Source organism: Eucalyptus grandis, chromosome 6, assembly GCF_016545825.1.
Source record: "Eucalyptus grandis isolate ANBG69807.140 chromosome 6, ASM1654582v1, whole genome shotgun sequence".
Taxonomy (NCBI): Eukaryota; Viridiplantae; Streptophyta; class Magnoliopsida; order Myrtales; family Myrtaceae; genus Eucalyptus; species Eucalyptus grandis.
The window spans coordinates 50,735,363-50,749,148 of record NC_052617.1 but is presented as its reverse complement, the minus strand read 5'-3'; the positions used below and the strand labels follow the sequence as shown (position 1 = coordinate 50,749,148).

Sequence of the window (13,786 nt, the reverse complement as noted above, 5' to 3'; positions counted from 1 at the left end):
TAATAATACTTTTGTTAAGTCTCTCTTTTTGGTTTTGGGAGATCAGCACCAGGACCATTTTTCAGGGTCATTCATCACTAATAGTTACAATCCAAGATAACTACTTGTCAGAAGTGAATTGATTCACCTGGAACTCGATCGGTACCTAATAATTCTGTCAGTGTTCTTTTGCGCGAGCACCGGTTCCTCTATGTCCATACAGCATTTACTTCTGCTAGGACAATCCCACCCTACACAGCTCTCTTGGTGCTTCTTGCAAGTCGTTAGGTTTGGTATACGGTTTTTCAGTTGGGAAGTTACTTCCCCTCTGCATAGCTAGCTAGTTCTGATGCCAAGTGCAAACAAACTATTGAAGTCAAGATCCAAAAACTGAAGAAATGATCGCCACAAATTATCGCAGTAAAGATCCAAAAACTGAAGAAACAGTTCTCACACTACAACTACGGCGGCAAAGACACTCTTTTGAATATATCAGTCATCATTACCTCCTGAGTGCATCAGAAATGCAGGCCTCAGGGCACTGTTAACTCAGTCTAGAGAACCATATAAAAGCTCAATCACAATTCAATTGGCAAAGAGTTTAAGCTACACATTTACACTGTCACGTTTTCAACAACATAACAGGATGCGAAGTACTATAATTCAACTGACAAAACTTGAAATAGGATTGTCCTATGTCACACGAATCAAAAGCACAACCATAATAAAGATACATGTCATCCCGAAGATCAGAAGCCAAGTAAAGCATGTAGTCTTAGAGCTTTCTGAGTATATCTGTGTTGCTCGTACATTAACCCGATTTGTGCTTGCCAAGCTGTCCTCAACAGCTTTCTCTGTTGAATCAAGTATCTGCAATGAAACCCATAAAGATCCTCAGACTAAGTAAATTGTTTGAGTTATATGGGAAAGCCACTGCCCAGGGAAATGTCATGATTAAAGCAGCTGGTTTGCAACAGACTTGCAAGATTGAAGCAGATCACTCAAGTTACATCCGGAATTGCCATTACAAAAGGAATTAAGATAAAGAAATATTAAAAGACACCTAACATAGTATCGAGATTTACTTTTTCTGTATTTTGCAGGGACTGACTCATTACGAGGCTACTCTCTTTCAGTTGCCGTGCCAAACCCACCATTTCATCTGTCAGATCGTCTTGAAGCTTCCTGTTGAAAAGGAAAAGGTGCAATCACAGTATCTGCTTATAATACTTAAAGAAGAACAATCATAACACCACAGTATTGGTCAAATTTTTCAAGCAGTAGTGACAAAGTAAGCTGAAGGTTCAAATATGGAAGATGGGAAAACTAGCTTGAAGAAAAAAGAAGCTTAAACACACTCAAGGAGAGCATCTTAACTCACGAACTAAATCACACTCTACTTTTAAGCCCGAGAAAGTTTAAACCGATTCAACCTTAGAGCCATATGCTAGTCTTACAGCATATCTTCTTCAACTTTACTTGACACCAGAGTCTAGAGATTTTACTCTATTCTGTCATCATATTGTTCAGTATGTATCATTTCAACATATCTTCATACCTTTCGACCCCCCAAAAAAAAAAAAATCTTCATACCTGACCATATTCTTAGATCCTTCATGTTCCAGCCTATATATAATCTTGGTTTTTCTAAGTTCTCATGATGATGACATATAACGATGAAGTGCCCCCATAATCAGGTGCTCAGGACAAAAACATTTTCTAAACAGGACAAGAAGCGATGCATGAACTATCTGATAGCTTTGGGTATGGGAAAAACCCCAAACTATAAAGTTGTCCTGTAATAACACAATCACGACAATTTGTCATTACAGCCAAACAAGAACAATAAAAACTACCTATGCTTTTCAATGTGTGCTTGTGCTGCAGCATCAAGTTTGACAGGTCCTGATGTATCAACTTCATTATGGGATTGAGTTGTATCTGCAGTACTTGAGGTCGGCCTGTTAAAATCTAAGCGATGAATTACAATCACGAATCGGTAATGGCTCATGTAGATAACTTACTATTGCAATAAAAGGCAACAAAACAGATACATCGTCACTGTAGTCGATTCACTTACGCAAATCTCCTTCTTAATCCTGATCTTGGGGTAACTGGATCTTCCGATTCTGTATGAGGGCTTTCTCCAGAAGAACTTCCTGGAAAGGGCTCCTGAGACTCTTCCACATCCACATCATGCTGAGAAATGCAAGCAGAGTACATATCATGAAACCTCATACCCGACGGAAAGCAACTCAAACTTTTTCAGTTAAAAGTGCACTTGAAAAGGACTAGACAAGTGAGTTGACAACTTCCATAGGCACATAATAGATGCCTGCAAGAAGACAAGCTGAAAGATTTGCAGCGCGCACCAGCAATCAGCAACCATCTACTATAATCCCCCCCACCCCACTTCTCACCACCTTCAAAAAAAAAAAAAAAAATAAAAACTCCATGGTCCAATCAAAGCATTCTTTGGTGCTCACTATATTAAATGGGAAATGTCACGAACATGTAAAATATCAAAAAAAAAAAAAAACTTAAAACATCGTGACTAGAGGGCTATTTATGCATCTCCATCAAACCTGTCATAATTTTGTCTTCCTAAATTAACAAAAAAACTAGCCAATAAGGTACCCAGGGGCTTCACCTACATACATAACAAGATAAGAGGACCGTCTAAGCTCTGACTGACACACCGAACTGTTCTAATTCTGTATGCCAAATACTTGAAAGTATAACTCATTCTGAACAAAAGTTTAGAATGGGGTTTGCTATGCCATTAAAGAATCTGTTCCATCCACAACAGCACAAACATACTCTGTTAGAACCATGAAATGATCAAGAACTACGAAACCCAGGCCCGTATCTGTAAGGGGACAAGGAGATTTAATCCATCCATTTATTTCCAGCTTATAGACTTGCACTTAAGGCAATCAAGAAGATGAAAGTAAGGATAGCCAGCTCTAACAATATTCAGTAATGGAAGGAAGAAGAAAGGTGATATAATTCTATGGACCAAACCAAAAATGTCCAAGAGACATGTAGAGAATTAGCAGAAATTGAATCTCCGCTGTCATATAGAAAACCAGCACAAAGATTTAAAGGTCATGTACACTCACCAAAGGAGCTGATAACTTCGCAGCAATTGCTTCAATCTTTTCAGAATAATCAATCACCATTGCCTTTGGAACTCTGCACCAACAAATCCATGCAATTATCAAGGCAGCAAATCTAATGTGTGCTGATTCAACTACAAGCACGTTCACTTCAAATACATAATAAAGACAAGGTTAAATTTCATTTTAACGTCTTCCAAAAGAGTCGCTAACCTTTGTATACTCACATCTACTGCTAAGCAACAGATGACAACCATCATAAAATTCTGAAGCATGTAGCCGTGAAGACATGCTTGTTTGTGCACACACGCAAGCTTATGCTTGCGTGTAACACCCAATAAGATTATTCTTAATAACATTAGTCGCATCACCGAATTTGGACTAAAAGCTAAAAAGACTTCCAAGACGAATTGAAATATCAACATACACGATGCCTACCCAAAAAGCAAATATTCTCTAAATCTGTGCTTTATAAATAAGAAATTAAACATATCCCTCTCTCCCTCTACAAAACCAAGGAATCAACAAAAAAATCAGAATAGCTTGCAATATTTGACTGGTTAAAAAGTTGATAGCAAGTCTTTTTCCTTCTAGTCCTACTGAGTGAACATAAGAGGCAATGACAAGCAGTCTGTGATCCAGCCAACAAAACCATGCCGTTGGGTCCATAACCAGAAAGCTCGTATCAAACAGTCCAACGTTCAAAGATGAAAAATCCAAGATGAAATGCTCATCTCATTCAACAACAATGGTAAATGACAAAGCGTTCCAAAGGGCATGTGAAGGACCTTGGTAACCCATCTGGGGTTCTCTCCTCAGCCAGCTGCTCCAGTTGTTCTCTTAAAGTAGCAACATACTACAAAGCCAACATGACAACAGCATTGTAAAAGTAAAGAGATGCTTCAAAGAACAATAAGGACTAGAACTGAGAAAGTTGCTAACTAGATAAACAACAGAGACACCTGAATGAAACATGCATTAGACTAACGTTTTCAAAGGATACCAAATTTTCCTGAACTAATCATCTCCTGGGAGATACAGTTCCTAGAGGTGAACCGCAGTACATGTCACTGAACTGGTCATCAAATTCTAGATTTACCACTTGTCTGGAGCTTCGATATATTTCAATTTAGTCATCTCACTTAGTTTTCCATTTCTTTTGGCTAAGAAATAATGTGGTAGAAGCAACAAACCGTTACACCCTCTGGGGTTACTAATAAAATCCTGCACCCGCTAAGGTCCAAATCAAGTAATCATCGCTTGCGATCAAAAACTACATAAGGACACAGTAACAGCCATATGGCTACTAGCAAAGAGATATACGTCAGTCGTTTCCCACGGTCACGATAAAAGTCACCACACTTTGCAACGAAAACTTGTTCAAAGAACCTTCATTCGCTTCGTCCAAGTAACAACCTTCTCATATCTGGAATCATCAAACACTGATTCCAGATATGTAAACTGCCTTAATTTCAATTTAGGCTGGCTCCTATCCTCAAAAGTCACAAACTTTTCCCTTCCCAAAATGAAGTTCGCTTTCTCAAGAGGAACTACATTACCTCCGAACGAAATCCAATCAACTAATCTTTTCTCCATCATTGATTGCTCATTTTATCTCGGGTTCTCTCTCCTCGTCGGCTTTAATTTGCACGCCCCCTCGTAATGCAGACTCGTCGGAGCAAAATTACTCATTGACGAAATCCATCCGTGAGGAAAAAATCACCAAAAAACGCAGCGAGCTCAATCGACAAAGCATAAAAGACAAGAACAACGAACAACGACCGGGCTGTTTTTGGAGGGAGGAAGACATACGTGGGCGAGTTTCGCTTGATTCTCTTGCTTAGGCGCGGCCGCGAGTAACCTCCTCAGGTTCACTTCCGTCTTGCTGATCCCCATTACAAAGACCCTGCGCGTCGCAACAGCCAACAATGAATCCGTGCGGGCGAATCGAAATGAACCTCGAAACACCTGCAGATTGCGGGGTTACCGAGCTCACTCGTCCGCCTGCCGATTCGCGATCTCGATCGCACGCTCCGAATGGAGGGTCGGCCGGCGATCTGGATCGCCGGAATCGCCGGACGTGGCGTTCTGCCGGTGAAAGAAAGAGAAGAAGAAGAAGGGGGAGACGACCGGAGACGGAAGAAACCGAGCCTGATCGAACGTTCTGTCGATTTTGCCGTTTTACGGTTTTAGTTCAAATTGCTGCCAGGTCATCCAACTTCTTCAAATTATTCAATTGTGCCCAACACTTTTATTTATATAATTTTATCCATAAATTCTATATTTTTTATTCAAATAAGTCCTTCCGTCAATATTATGGGCAAAAATAATGGCATGGTCGCTAAGCCGACGTTAAATGCGACAAGTCATCCTAGCATTCCGATAAAAAATAAATAAATTCTACTTGGTCTTTTTTTGTTGGTCGGTACTTGGTACTCAGAAAATTGAATAATAAAGAATACTAAGAAAATAGAATAAACGTTAAAATTCAAGAAAAAGGAAATTTCTATATATATATATATGGAAACAAAGACGGGGAAAGATGCAATTGGCATCATTCGACCTTTGGTTACTAGCCTCGAGGGGGTCTCTCCATGATGAAGGCCTGGTTACATGGCTCGGGTCAAATCTATTGTATTTGGACGAAACTTGTTGGAAGTCACCCAAACAAGCTGATGACACGAACTTGGTGATCAATAAAAGCTCTCAAGCAACCTCGATGATTGGTAATTAGAATCATGTGAAGATAGTTGTGGCCTATTCGGGTTGTACAACCCCTATTACATGTTGCTTGACCTCGGCAACGGCTAACAAGGGCTTAGTATCGAAGCGCATGAACAATGTTGACACGGTCTTTTACGGTCTTTCCTTCCTTCTCTTCTGTTCTCTTTTGCTGTTTCTCATGAAATGTTTTTAATATTTCATCTTATTGGTTAAAAAAGAGAAATTACACATGCACATTAACTTGCGATGTTAATATCAATGTATGTTTTATGTGTTGATCCATGCCGACTTATATAATAGACAATTCCATTTCATAGGAGAACCAGATAATTATGTATGACTATCCTCAAAACTACAATTTAGCATTCTTGATAGCAACTTCTTAAGAGATAAGATCGGTTGAACATCGCTGCCCCCTCTCGCTTTCGAGGCATTTCTTTCTTGGACCCAAAGAAACCCTAAATCTCGAAATTCAACCCCACCTCTCTCTCTCTCCCTCCCCTCCGAGCTCTACCGAAAGCTTAGAGAAGAATAAAAATCAAACCTTTCCAACCTTCGCCTGCTCCGATCTGCAGCAACCAGCAACGCAAGGTGCTCGCGGTACTCTCTCTCTCTCTCTCTCTCTCTGCGTGCTTGCTCTCTTCCACGATCCGTCGGAGCGAATTAGGGATGCGTGCGTTGGGCTGACCAATTTCATTGTGCAGATGACGATTCGAATGCTAGTCTGTGTTTCTTTCGCTTGATCTCTCGCGTGTGTTCTATAGTTCGCAGTGGATTGTTTCCCCGTCGTGCGTCTGTGGGCGGATTGTGTCCGTGGATGGATATAGAAGCGCAATGCTCACGGGCACCCATGTCGGGATTATGAGAATGAACCAATTGATATTTTAAGGGGGACGGGTTAAATGGTTGAGCTGGAAACCTTATGGGTATTCCACCATAATAACATTGATGAATGGTTCTCGAAGATGTGGAATGTTAGAGTTAGAAAGATTTCAAATTTCGGGAGGATCGGGGAACGGCGGTGATATCGGTGTATCCGGGACGAGAAAGTGCTGCTGCTGTCTTCGATAGAAAGCTGCGATACACAAGAAAACCGTCCTCTGTGGGGCACTTGAATCGTAGTCGGAGGAATTGCTATCAAATTAAATCTTGAAAGACCGTTTGGCTGTCTTGAATATAATGTGCATTTGAAACTAAATGGAACAATTTGAGCATCCTAAACTGCTTGAAAGGAGGAAAATACAAGATAGTTGTTAGAGTTGTCTAGGGTCTGTAGATGCGCACACTTGGAAGCAATTCCAATCTGTCCTTCTTCAAATACTTTGTGTCCTGTAATGTGGAGATTGGGGAGAATGACATGCCAACTGTAGAACTCCCCAATAAGTTTGGGAGCAGCTTTCCTCTTTTAATTATCGCGTCTTCAACATGCTTTTCTGATGTAGCTAACAAGGAGCAAAGGTCTCTATGCTTAAGCTTTGAACGTTTAGGGGCTTCACTATATTATAGGACATTGGGTTTCTCTTTCTAAACATGAATGGGTGTTTTGTAGTTGGTGTACTTTGTTTTTTCTACTTTATTCTTCACTCGAATTTGTTTGACCATTGAAGATTTCTCTCTTGGTATACTCAAGGCGTGCAGCGTGAAGGCATCAATTTGTTCAAGGAATACTAGTTATTTATTTATTTTTTTCGTTTTGTTGCTGATTGGAGCCTGCAAAATTTGGTCATAGTCTACCAGAGACTATCACAAATGAAGTATTTATATTGAGTTCTATCAGAATGTGGTATTGAATTATGCACAGTGAGGCTAGTTGGACAGTAATATCAGGATTGGAAATTGGGCTTTCTAATTCTTTGTCTGGATTTCCAGAAACAACAGCAACAGCAGCATCTTCACCTTGGAACGCCTTCAGACCAAATCAAGAAATGGCTTATGTAGATCATGCATTCTCAATTTCAGATGAGGACATGATGATGGAGACGACTTATACTGTGAATAACAGGCCACCAATTAAAGAGATTGCCCTTGCTGTGTCTCTTCTTGTTTTTGGAAGCATTGGCATAGTCTTGGGCATTATCATGGCTTCCTACAAAGTTGGTGGTGATCGAGCCCATGGTACACATATGCGCAGATACTATTTATCTGGCAATTACGTTTCTTTTTCATTTTTCTTTATCGGAATCACATGATTTATTCTTGTTAACTAAAATGGTTTTTCTCAGGGGTGTTCTTCACAATGTTAGGGTCAATCTTGTTCATTCCTGGATTCTACTATACTCGCATTGCTTATTATGCGTACAAGGGATATAAAGGTTTTTCGTTCTCCAACATACCACCTGTGTAGAGCCTCTACCTGTCATTCTATGATGACAATGCTGCCTGATCATGTATAGATCTTTCTTCCCCCCTTTTTCTTGTTTCTCTTTTGATATGTTTCTATGAAGCTTTAAGCTTTGTCTGGGGACTTCATTAGTATACAGACTGTTGATGTCCTATGAACAAGCACAGAATGTACAGACAACATTGCTATCTAATATACTAGACTTATGACATCATTCTCTTTTCCTGAGGCTATGTTTGGCACTTTCTTTGGACTAATCATCAGATCTGAAATTTCAGTTCTCTCTTTGTTTAAACTAAAGCTGTTACCTACGTTATTGAGCTCCCATCTTTTCATATATTGTGCCTATTCAAGGATTTTGTGCTCTTTTACATTTTTTAACTCCATTTCCATGTTGACAGTCCCACGTGCTTCACAGCATTAATGTACTCATTGAATTGGAGTTAATCTGCTTCACACAACTGATTTAAATGAGTAAAATATCTTCTGTCTGAAAACTTCAACCCCATATCAAAGCTATTTAATTAAGATCTGAAAATCATGGACAAGAAAATTAGATTTGTTTTCCTTTGGCTGAAGAAATTTGTGTGGAGTGATGAGCCGAGACAGAGCAGAGAAGCAATAGCAGAGTTGAGGCGAGTTGGCTTAAGGTGGACAACCGAAGTAGAAGAGGGAAACTTAATGAGTTCTGTTGAGAGAACTGAGGAGCTGTAGCATCAGTTTCATTTTAACTGGAGAAACTATGATCTAATATTGTCAGGGAAGCACCTGTTACAAGTCCATTAAGATATTCAACTACCGGCTTTGAACTGTTTTTCCGAATCCTCTCGAAGCCCCTCTGAACCTTTGGTTCAACAGTTCAAATCACTTTTAGGTCTTCCTCAGGAAGAAAATGACTCAAAGCGGATCATCTTTTTAAGCTTAATATGTTGAAACTGTCTTTGCATCAAGACTAATGTTTCTAATCAAATGAAAATATAAAGATGGTCGGCTGCCAAAGATTCTTATATCTTTCTGCCCTCCTTATTCACTTCTGAAGAGTTCAGTAAAAACTCCCTTTTCTGCTGTATTAATCATGCAACGGCCTTATCAGCTCTCGAGTTTCTTCATTTGTGTATTTGTAAGGAAAATGCCCTATTGGATCGATATTCTTCTGTAAACTACGCATTGTACGATTTAGCCCTTACAAAAGTTTGAGTTTGATCCTTTGTTTCATGTATCATAGATGCGAATTCAAATATTAGATGTACTGGAATCCCGTGGCTGCACCGCTTAGGTCTGTATCAACTACATGATACATCCCTGAACTCAAGCAAACGAAAATAAAAGGATGATTATGCAGAGCGAAAATTACAACTGCAATGTAGGATAGTGCACAAGAATCGACGATACATGAACGAGGATTGACAATACATGAACGAAATTACACAATGAACAGGTCGGCCGACGATACCTAATTTGCTAATTTTATTACATAGTGGTAAATATTGAAGTAACGAATCAAAAAGTTGTTGAAGATTCTGCACTATAAACCATGCCGATTTTTTCTTTTTGATTCGTTACTTAAATACTAGACAAAGGAAAATAAATAAGGACTCAGGACAAGTTTTGTTGCACCATGCATTTCACACCCATTGAATCGACAGAAATGTTGTGCCTACATTGCAAGAGTCGTAGATCAGCAGCTGGATGATCTCAGTCGTGTTGGGTTTACCGCAGCAGATGCAACTCAGTATCCCCAGCAAGACACCTCCGCGGCCAGATGCCCTGTTGCTGTTAGGCATTTTGGTGGAGAAGTAACGAACCGAGAAAGAAGATTATAAGACGGATTTGAACGGAAACCCAAGTAGCGATGCAAGAGATATTGATCGATGAAAATTGTGGGAGGCAATGGCTCTATTTATACAAGTTGCTGAGCCAGGAAAAACAAAATGCTATGAGCTCCTGTCGACATTTCCATTGCGGTTCTCTACATCTTCCGCCACCTTACGGGAGATTTAACTTGAAAAGGCAGAGATTTTTCTTCCTTTCTCTGCTTTTGTTCCTCAATCCATCTTTCTGTTATTGCAGGAAGAAGAAAATGCTATGAGCTCCTTAACATTTCCATTACGGTTCTCTACATCTTCCACAACCTTACGGGAGATTTAACTTGAAAAAGCAGAGTAAAGCAGAGATTGCTCTACTTTTCTCTGCTTTTGTTCCTCAATCCATCTTTCTGATTTTGCAGGAAAAAAGAAAATGCTATGAGCCCGTCAACATTTCCATTGCGGTTCTCTACATCTTCCACAACCTTACGGGAGATTTAACTTGAAAAAGCAGAGATTGTTCTTCTTCTCTTCTCTTGTTCCTCAATCCATCTTTCTGTGATTGCATTCTGCCAATTATGATGGGAATCTACCATTTTCTTTTCCTCATGTGAACGTGATGAAAAATTGCCATATATTAAATTTCTAGACAACATTTTCCTCTACTTTTCTCGTCACCCGTTATTGGACGCGCCGGGTTCATGTAGGGCTAATGCATTGCATTTTTAAGATTACGCGAATCCCACGTGAGGTGGCTCACGCAATCCGAAGTGATGGTGATCCAAGAGAAGTCCTGAAAACTGGCCAAATCAGCTGCCAAGCAAGTGAACTTGCAGGCTTTCTGGATGAACATTCTTGTCACTTGCATGATAAATGCAATTCGTGTGAATGTCATCGTTCTTAATACTCCACAATGGGTTGACGATAATAATCTTCCTCTAGTGTTTTCACATTCTAAAGTTGATTGGGAAAAGGCGATAATACACACGTCCAAGAATCGCTTTTGAGCAACTTCATTCCCCGTGTAATTCGAACATTACGTGGACGACTTTACACGTTGATGAAATTGTTTGGAATTGGGAGTGCCCCTGCTGGTGTATGGGACACGTCAACACCTCCATGTGAGGACGCGAAGAGAAAGACGCACCCAAGATAAACCAGGAGACGGGGACATTCTCATCTTGCGGAAAAGTTCAGAGAAGATGATTGAGAAATGCAGAAATCATCCACCATAACCTGTAATTTCACTATAAATTTGTAGGAACTTCATGAGAATTGTAATGGAAATGCTGGCCTACACTTTCATTCTCCTATATAATAAGGTTATCTTGCATCATTTCATCAACCAAAATCACAATTGTGTCTTCCATCATAAATCATCCTCCTCAAAACTTCTACTCTTTGCTCAAAGAAGTTATCCCTCCCTCCCTCCCTCCCTCCTCCCCGCTCCTCTCTTCCAAGATGGCCAAGGGTGGTAGGGGAAGCGTGCTGCGCGGAATATTGAAGATTATCCTATGCGGCTGTGGCAAATCCTAACAACAACGAGGCTGCTCAGGCTCGACTCAATAGTCATTTTTCTTTTGTCATGACATAGGTCCAAGATTCGTGTCAATGAAATAATTAGGTTGTGTTGTTATTTCACAAAAGTAAGTATCATGTAATTTGAGTCAATGTTTAAATATGTCGAGAGCCTGTTAATATGTTAAGGTGGTCGAAGTACGGATGTCAAATCTTGTCATAATGATGTGATGTTGATAAATAATGATGTGATATTGATATGCTCTTGCTCCACTGTTCAATTAGTTCATTAGTTCATGTGAACAAAACACGGCTTTTGTGATGTTTCATTTACAAGATGGGTGTACCTTGCAAGGGTGCTCATCATTCGGTTCGGTTCCGCTCGGAGACATCTCCAACCTGATGGAAAAATCTCAACCCAATTTCCTATGGTTCAGTTTCAAACCATTAAAAATCAACTCGACACAAAAGTGAAATATATTTCTTGTTCAACAACTTGGTTTAATCATCAGAAACTCAAAACGCAACATTCGATCATAACCATTAAAAAAAGATTTGTCCATAACAACATTCCTTAACTTCTGCCAAAGAAAAAGGAAGTGCAAAGGCATAGCTCAATGTAGGCAAAATCACCTGAATCTTTCCACTCCTTTTTCCTTCTATTTTCTTTCTTGTAGCTCTTCATCTTCTTCCTCGGTTCCATGTTACTGGTCATCCCTCGTTGCCGCCGTCTCCACCCGCCACCAAGCCCTGCGTCTCCCGAAAACCCTCATTTTCCCAGCAACCGAAACACCCGTGAGAAAAAAGGAGGAAGGAAAGCAGCCGAACTTTTACCCAGACGGAGTCTTCGATCCCTTGGAGACTTCAAAATCCAGAAGACGATTCTTCGACCGACGACGATGCTGGAGGCCTTTCGAGATCTCGGCCATGCTGGACGACCCTCCAGCTCCGCTGCGGCGTCGAGCTCGAGAACCCAGATCCAGAGGGCTCGAGCTCCGTCGCGGCGTCCGGCGGCTCGATCTCCGCCCGCGGCATGTAGAGACGATTGCTAGAAATTTGAAGCTAGATAATTGTATCTTGCACGACGATCCCTCGAGACCCGGAACGCTCTCAAAGCTGTACGTCCTCGAAATTCATATTTTTGCTCATCCGGAAGAAGATGAAGAGTCACGAGGTCGGACAGAAATATCGAACTTCGTTTCTTTTTTTCTTTTTAACCTGGAAGAAGAGGTTCGGCATGGCGGAGCTGTTCGACGTCGAGGCAGGCTAGCGGGGTTGGAGACGGAGGAGGGAGGTCGCTGTGAGCCTGCATTTGCGGCGCGGTGGGTTTCTTCCACCGGACAAGACGAAAAACATGAAATCTCGGTCCAAGATTTGAAATTTGAGGGATGGTTTCCCCAAGCGTATCTTCAAGACTCGAGAAACTGTAAGTTCTTTCTGCAAGTTCATCCGAAGAGACCCAGCTTGGAAGCTGGTCGACGCGAGCACGGCCAGATATTGCTCCGCCTGGTCACGGTGGAGGGCCGATCCGGCCGTCCCGTCCCGTCCATTTGCTTCTCGGATTTGAGCCGAACGCGGTGGCTCCGAGCGATCTCAGAGGGTGAAGACCGGCGTTCGAAGTTCAAGGACGGAGGTTTGAAGATGAGGGAAAAAGTTTATCAGAAAAAGGAAAATGAAAAAGAGATTTTTTTAAAAAAAAAGAAAAATTTCATTCAGGATTGTAACGTCACGTACCGGCCAGTCAAAATTGATTGAAAATAACATATTAAATTAATTAAATTTTTTAAAATTATATTAATAAATTAAAAAGGTTTAAAGATTGAATCGATATATGTATTGATTTGGTGATTTTTCTGTTTAATATATAATAAAAAAGAAAATCAAACAAGAAGCCTTGTCCTAGATTCATGGTCCTCAAAGAAGTATCCACTTTAGTAGGCTTTTGAGCATCCAATAGGACAAAATAATACGCATCAATTTGGTTGGATGTTAGTAAATTTTTAACAATTAAATTTGAAAATGTATAGACAAGCTGTTAAGAAAAAATAATTATGATAAGTCAATGAACTAAACTTATTAATTTAGAACAATTTGCTTCGACTTATCAATATATAGATTTTCTTTAGCACCTCTAAAACCATTTCCAACATTATAATATAAAATGAAACCATCACGAATATTAGGATATAAAATGAAAATATTTATGTGCTTGTTAGACTAATTGGGAAAAAAGTAGCACCACTTGTATACGTTTCTTTCTTAATAGACAAGAAGTTAATTCAAAACATCATTTGCCCTAC

General features: G+C 40.2%; 2 protein-coding genes and 1 long non-coding RNA gene across 5 annotated transcripts; 1 reads left to right on the top strand and 2 right to left on the bottom strand.

The window, feature by feature from the left end:
* Positions 1-460: 460 nt before the first annotated feature.
* On the bottom strand, positions 461-5,262 carry LOC104450551. 2 transcript variants are annotated; one of them, XM_010065153.3, is made up of 8 exons: positions 5,086-5,262; positions 4,911-5,004; positions 3,887-3,954; positions 3,102-3,174; positions 2,060-2,178; positions 1,836-1,940; positions 1,065-1,164; positions 461-849 (listed from the first exon to the last, which is right to left on the bottom strand). In XM_010065153.3, the coding sequence occupies exons 2-8, from the start codon at positions 4,992-4,994 to the stop codon at positions 673-675; spliced, it is 726 nt and encodes a 241-aa protein (XP_010063455.2). In that variant the 5' UTR covers positions 4,995-5,004; positions 5,086-5,262; the 3' UTR covers positions 461-672. The 2 variants fall into 2 exon arrangements, with proteins under 2 accessions (XP_010063455.2, XP_039171412.1); XM_039315478.1 differs by having other exon boundaries at positions 5,095-5,262.
* Positions 5,263-6,249: 987 nt separating this feature from the next.
* Positions 6,250-8,377, top strand: LOC104450550 (transmembrane protein 230). 2 transcript variants are annotated; one of them, XM_010065151.3, is made up of 3 exons: positions 6,250-6,413; positions 7,692-7,937; positions 8,045-8,377. In XM_010065151.3, the coding sequence occupies exons 2-3, from the start codon at positions 7,748-7,750 to the stop codon at positions 8,164-8,166; spliced, it is 312 nt and encodes a 103-aa protein (XP_010063453.1). In that variant the 5' UTR covers positions 6,250-6,413; positions 7,692-7,747; the 3' UTR covers positions 8,167-8,377. The 2 variants fall into 2 exon arrangements, with proteins under 2 accessions (XP_010063453.1, XP_010063452.1); XM_010065150.3 differs by having other exon boundaries at positions 6,252-6,422.
* A 3,580-nt stretch (positions 8,378-11,957) lies between these two features.
* Positions 11,958-13,110, bottom strand: LOC120294996. Its single transcript, XR_005552362.1, has 2 exons — positions 12,321-13,110; positions 11,958-12,236 (listed from the first exon to the last, which is right to left on the bottom strand). It is a non-coding gene; the product is annotated as an uncharacterized LOC120294996 (long non-coding RNA).
* Between the last annotated feature and the right edge of the window lie 676 nt (positions 13,111-13,786).

What these genes read in the sequence shown, in the direction of transcription:
- LOC104450551 (XM_010065153.3), bottom strand. Translation starts at nt 4,994, where the DNA reads ATGGGGATCAGCAAGACGGAAGTGAACCTGAGGAGGTTACTCGCGGCC. An exon ending in ACCCCAGATGGGTTACCAAG is followed by an intron (nt 3,175 to 3,886) that starts GTCCTTCACATG and finishes TTGTTGGTGCAG; the next exon opens with AGTTCCAAAGGCAATGGTGA. An exon ending in GCACACATTGAAAAGCATAG is followed by an intron (nt 1,165 to 1,835) that starts GTAGTTTTTATT and finishes CCTTTTCAACAG; the next exon opens with GAAGCTTCAAGACGATCTGA.
- LOC104450550 (XM_010065151.3), top strand. Translation starts at nt 7,748, where the DNA reads ATGGCTTATGTAGATCATGCATTCTCAATTTCAGATGAGGACATGATG. An exon ending in TGGTGGTGATCGAGCCCATG is followed by an intron (nt 7,938 to 8,044) that starts GTACACATATGC and finishes GGTTTTTCTCAG; the next exon opens with GGGTGTTCTTCACAATGTTA.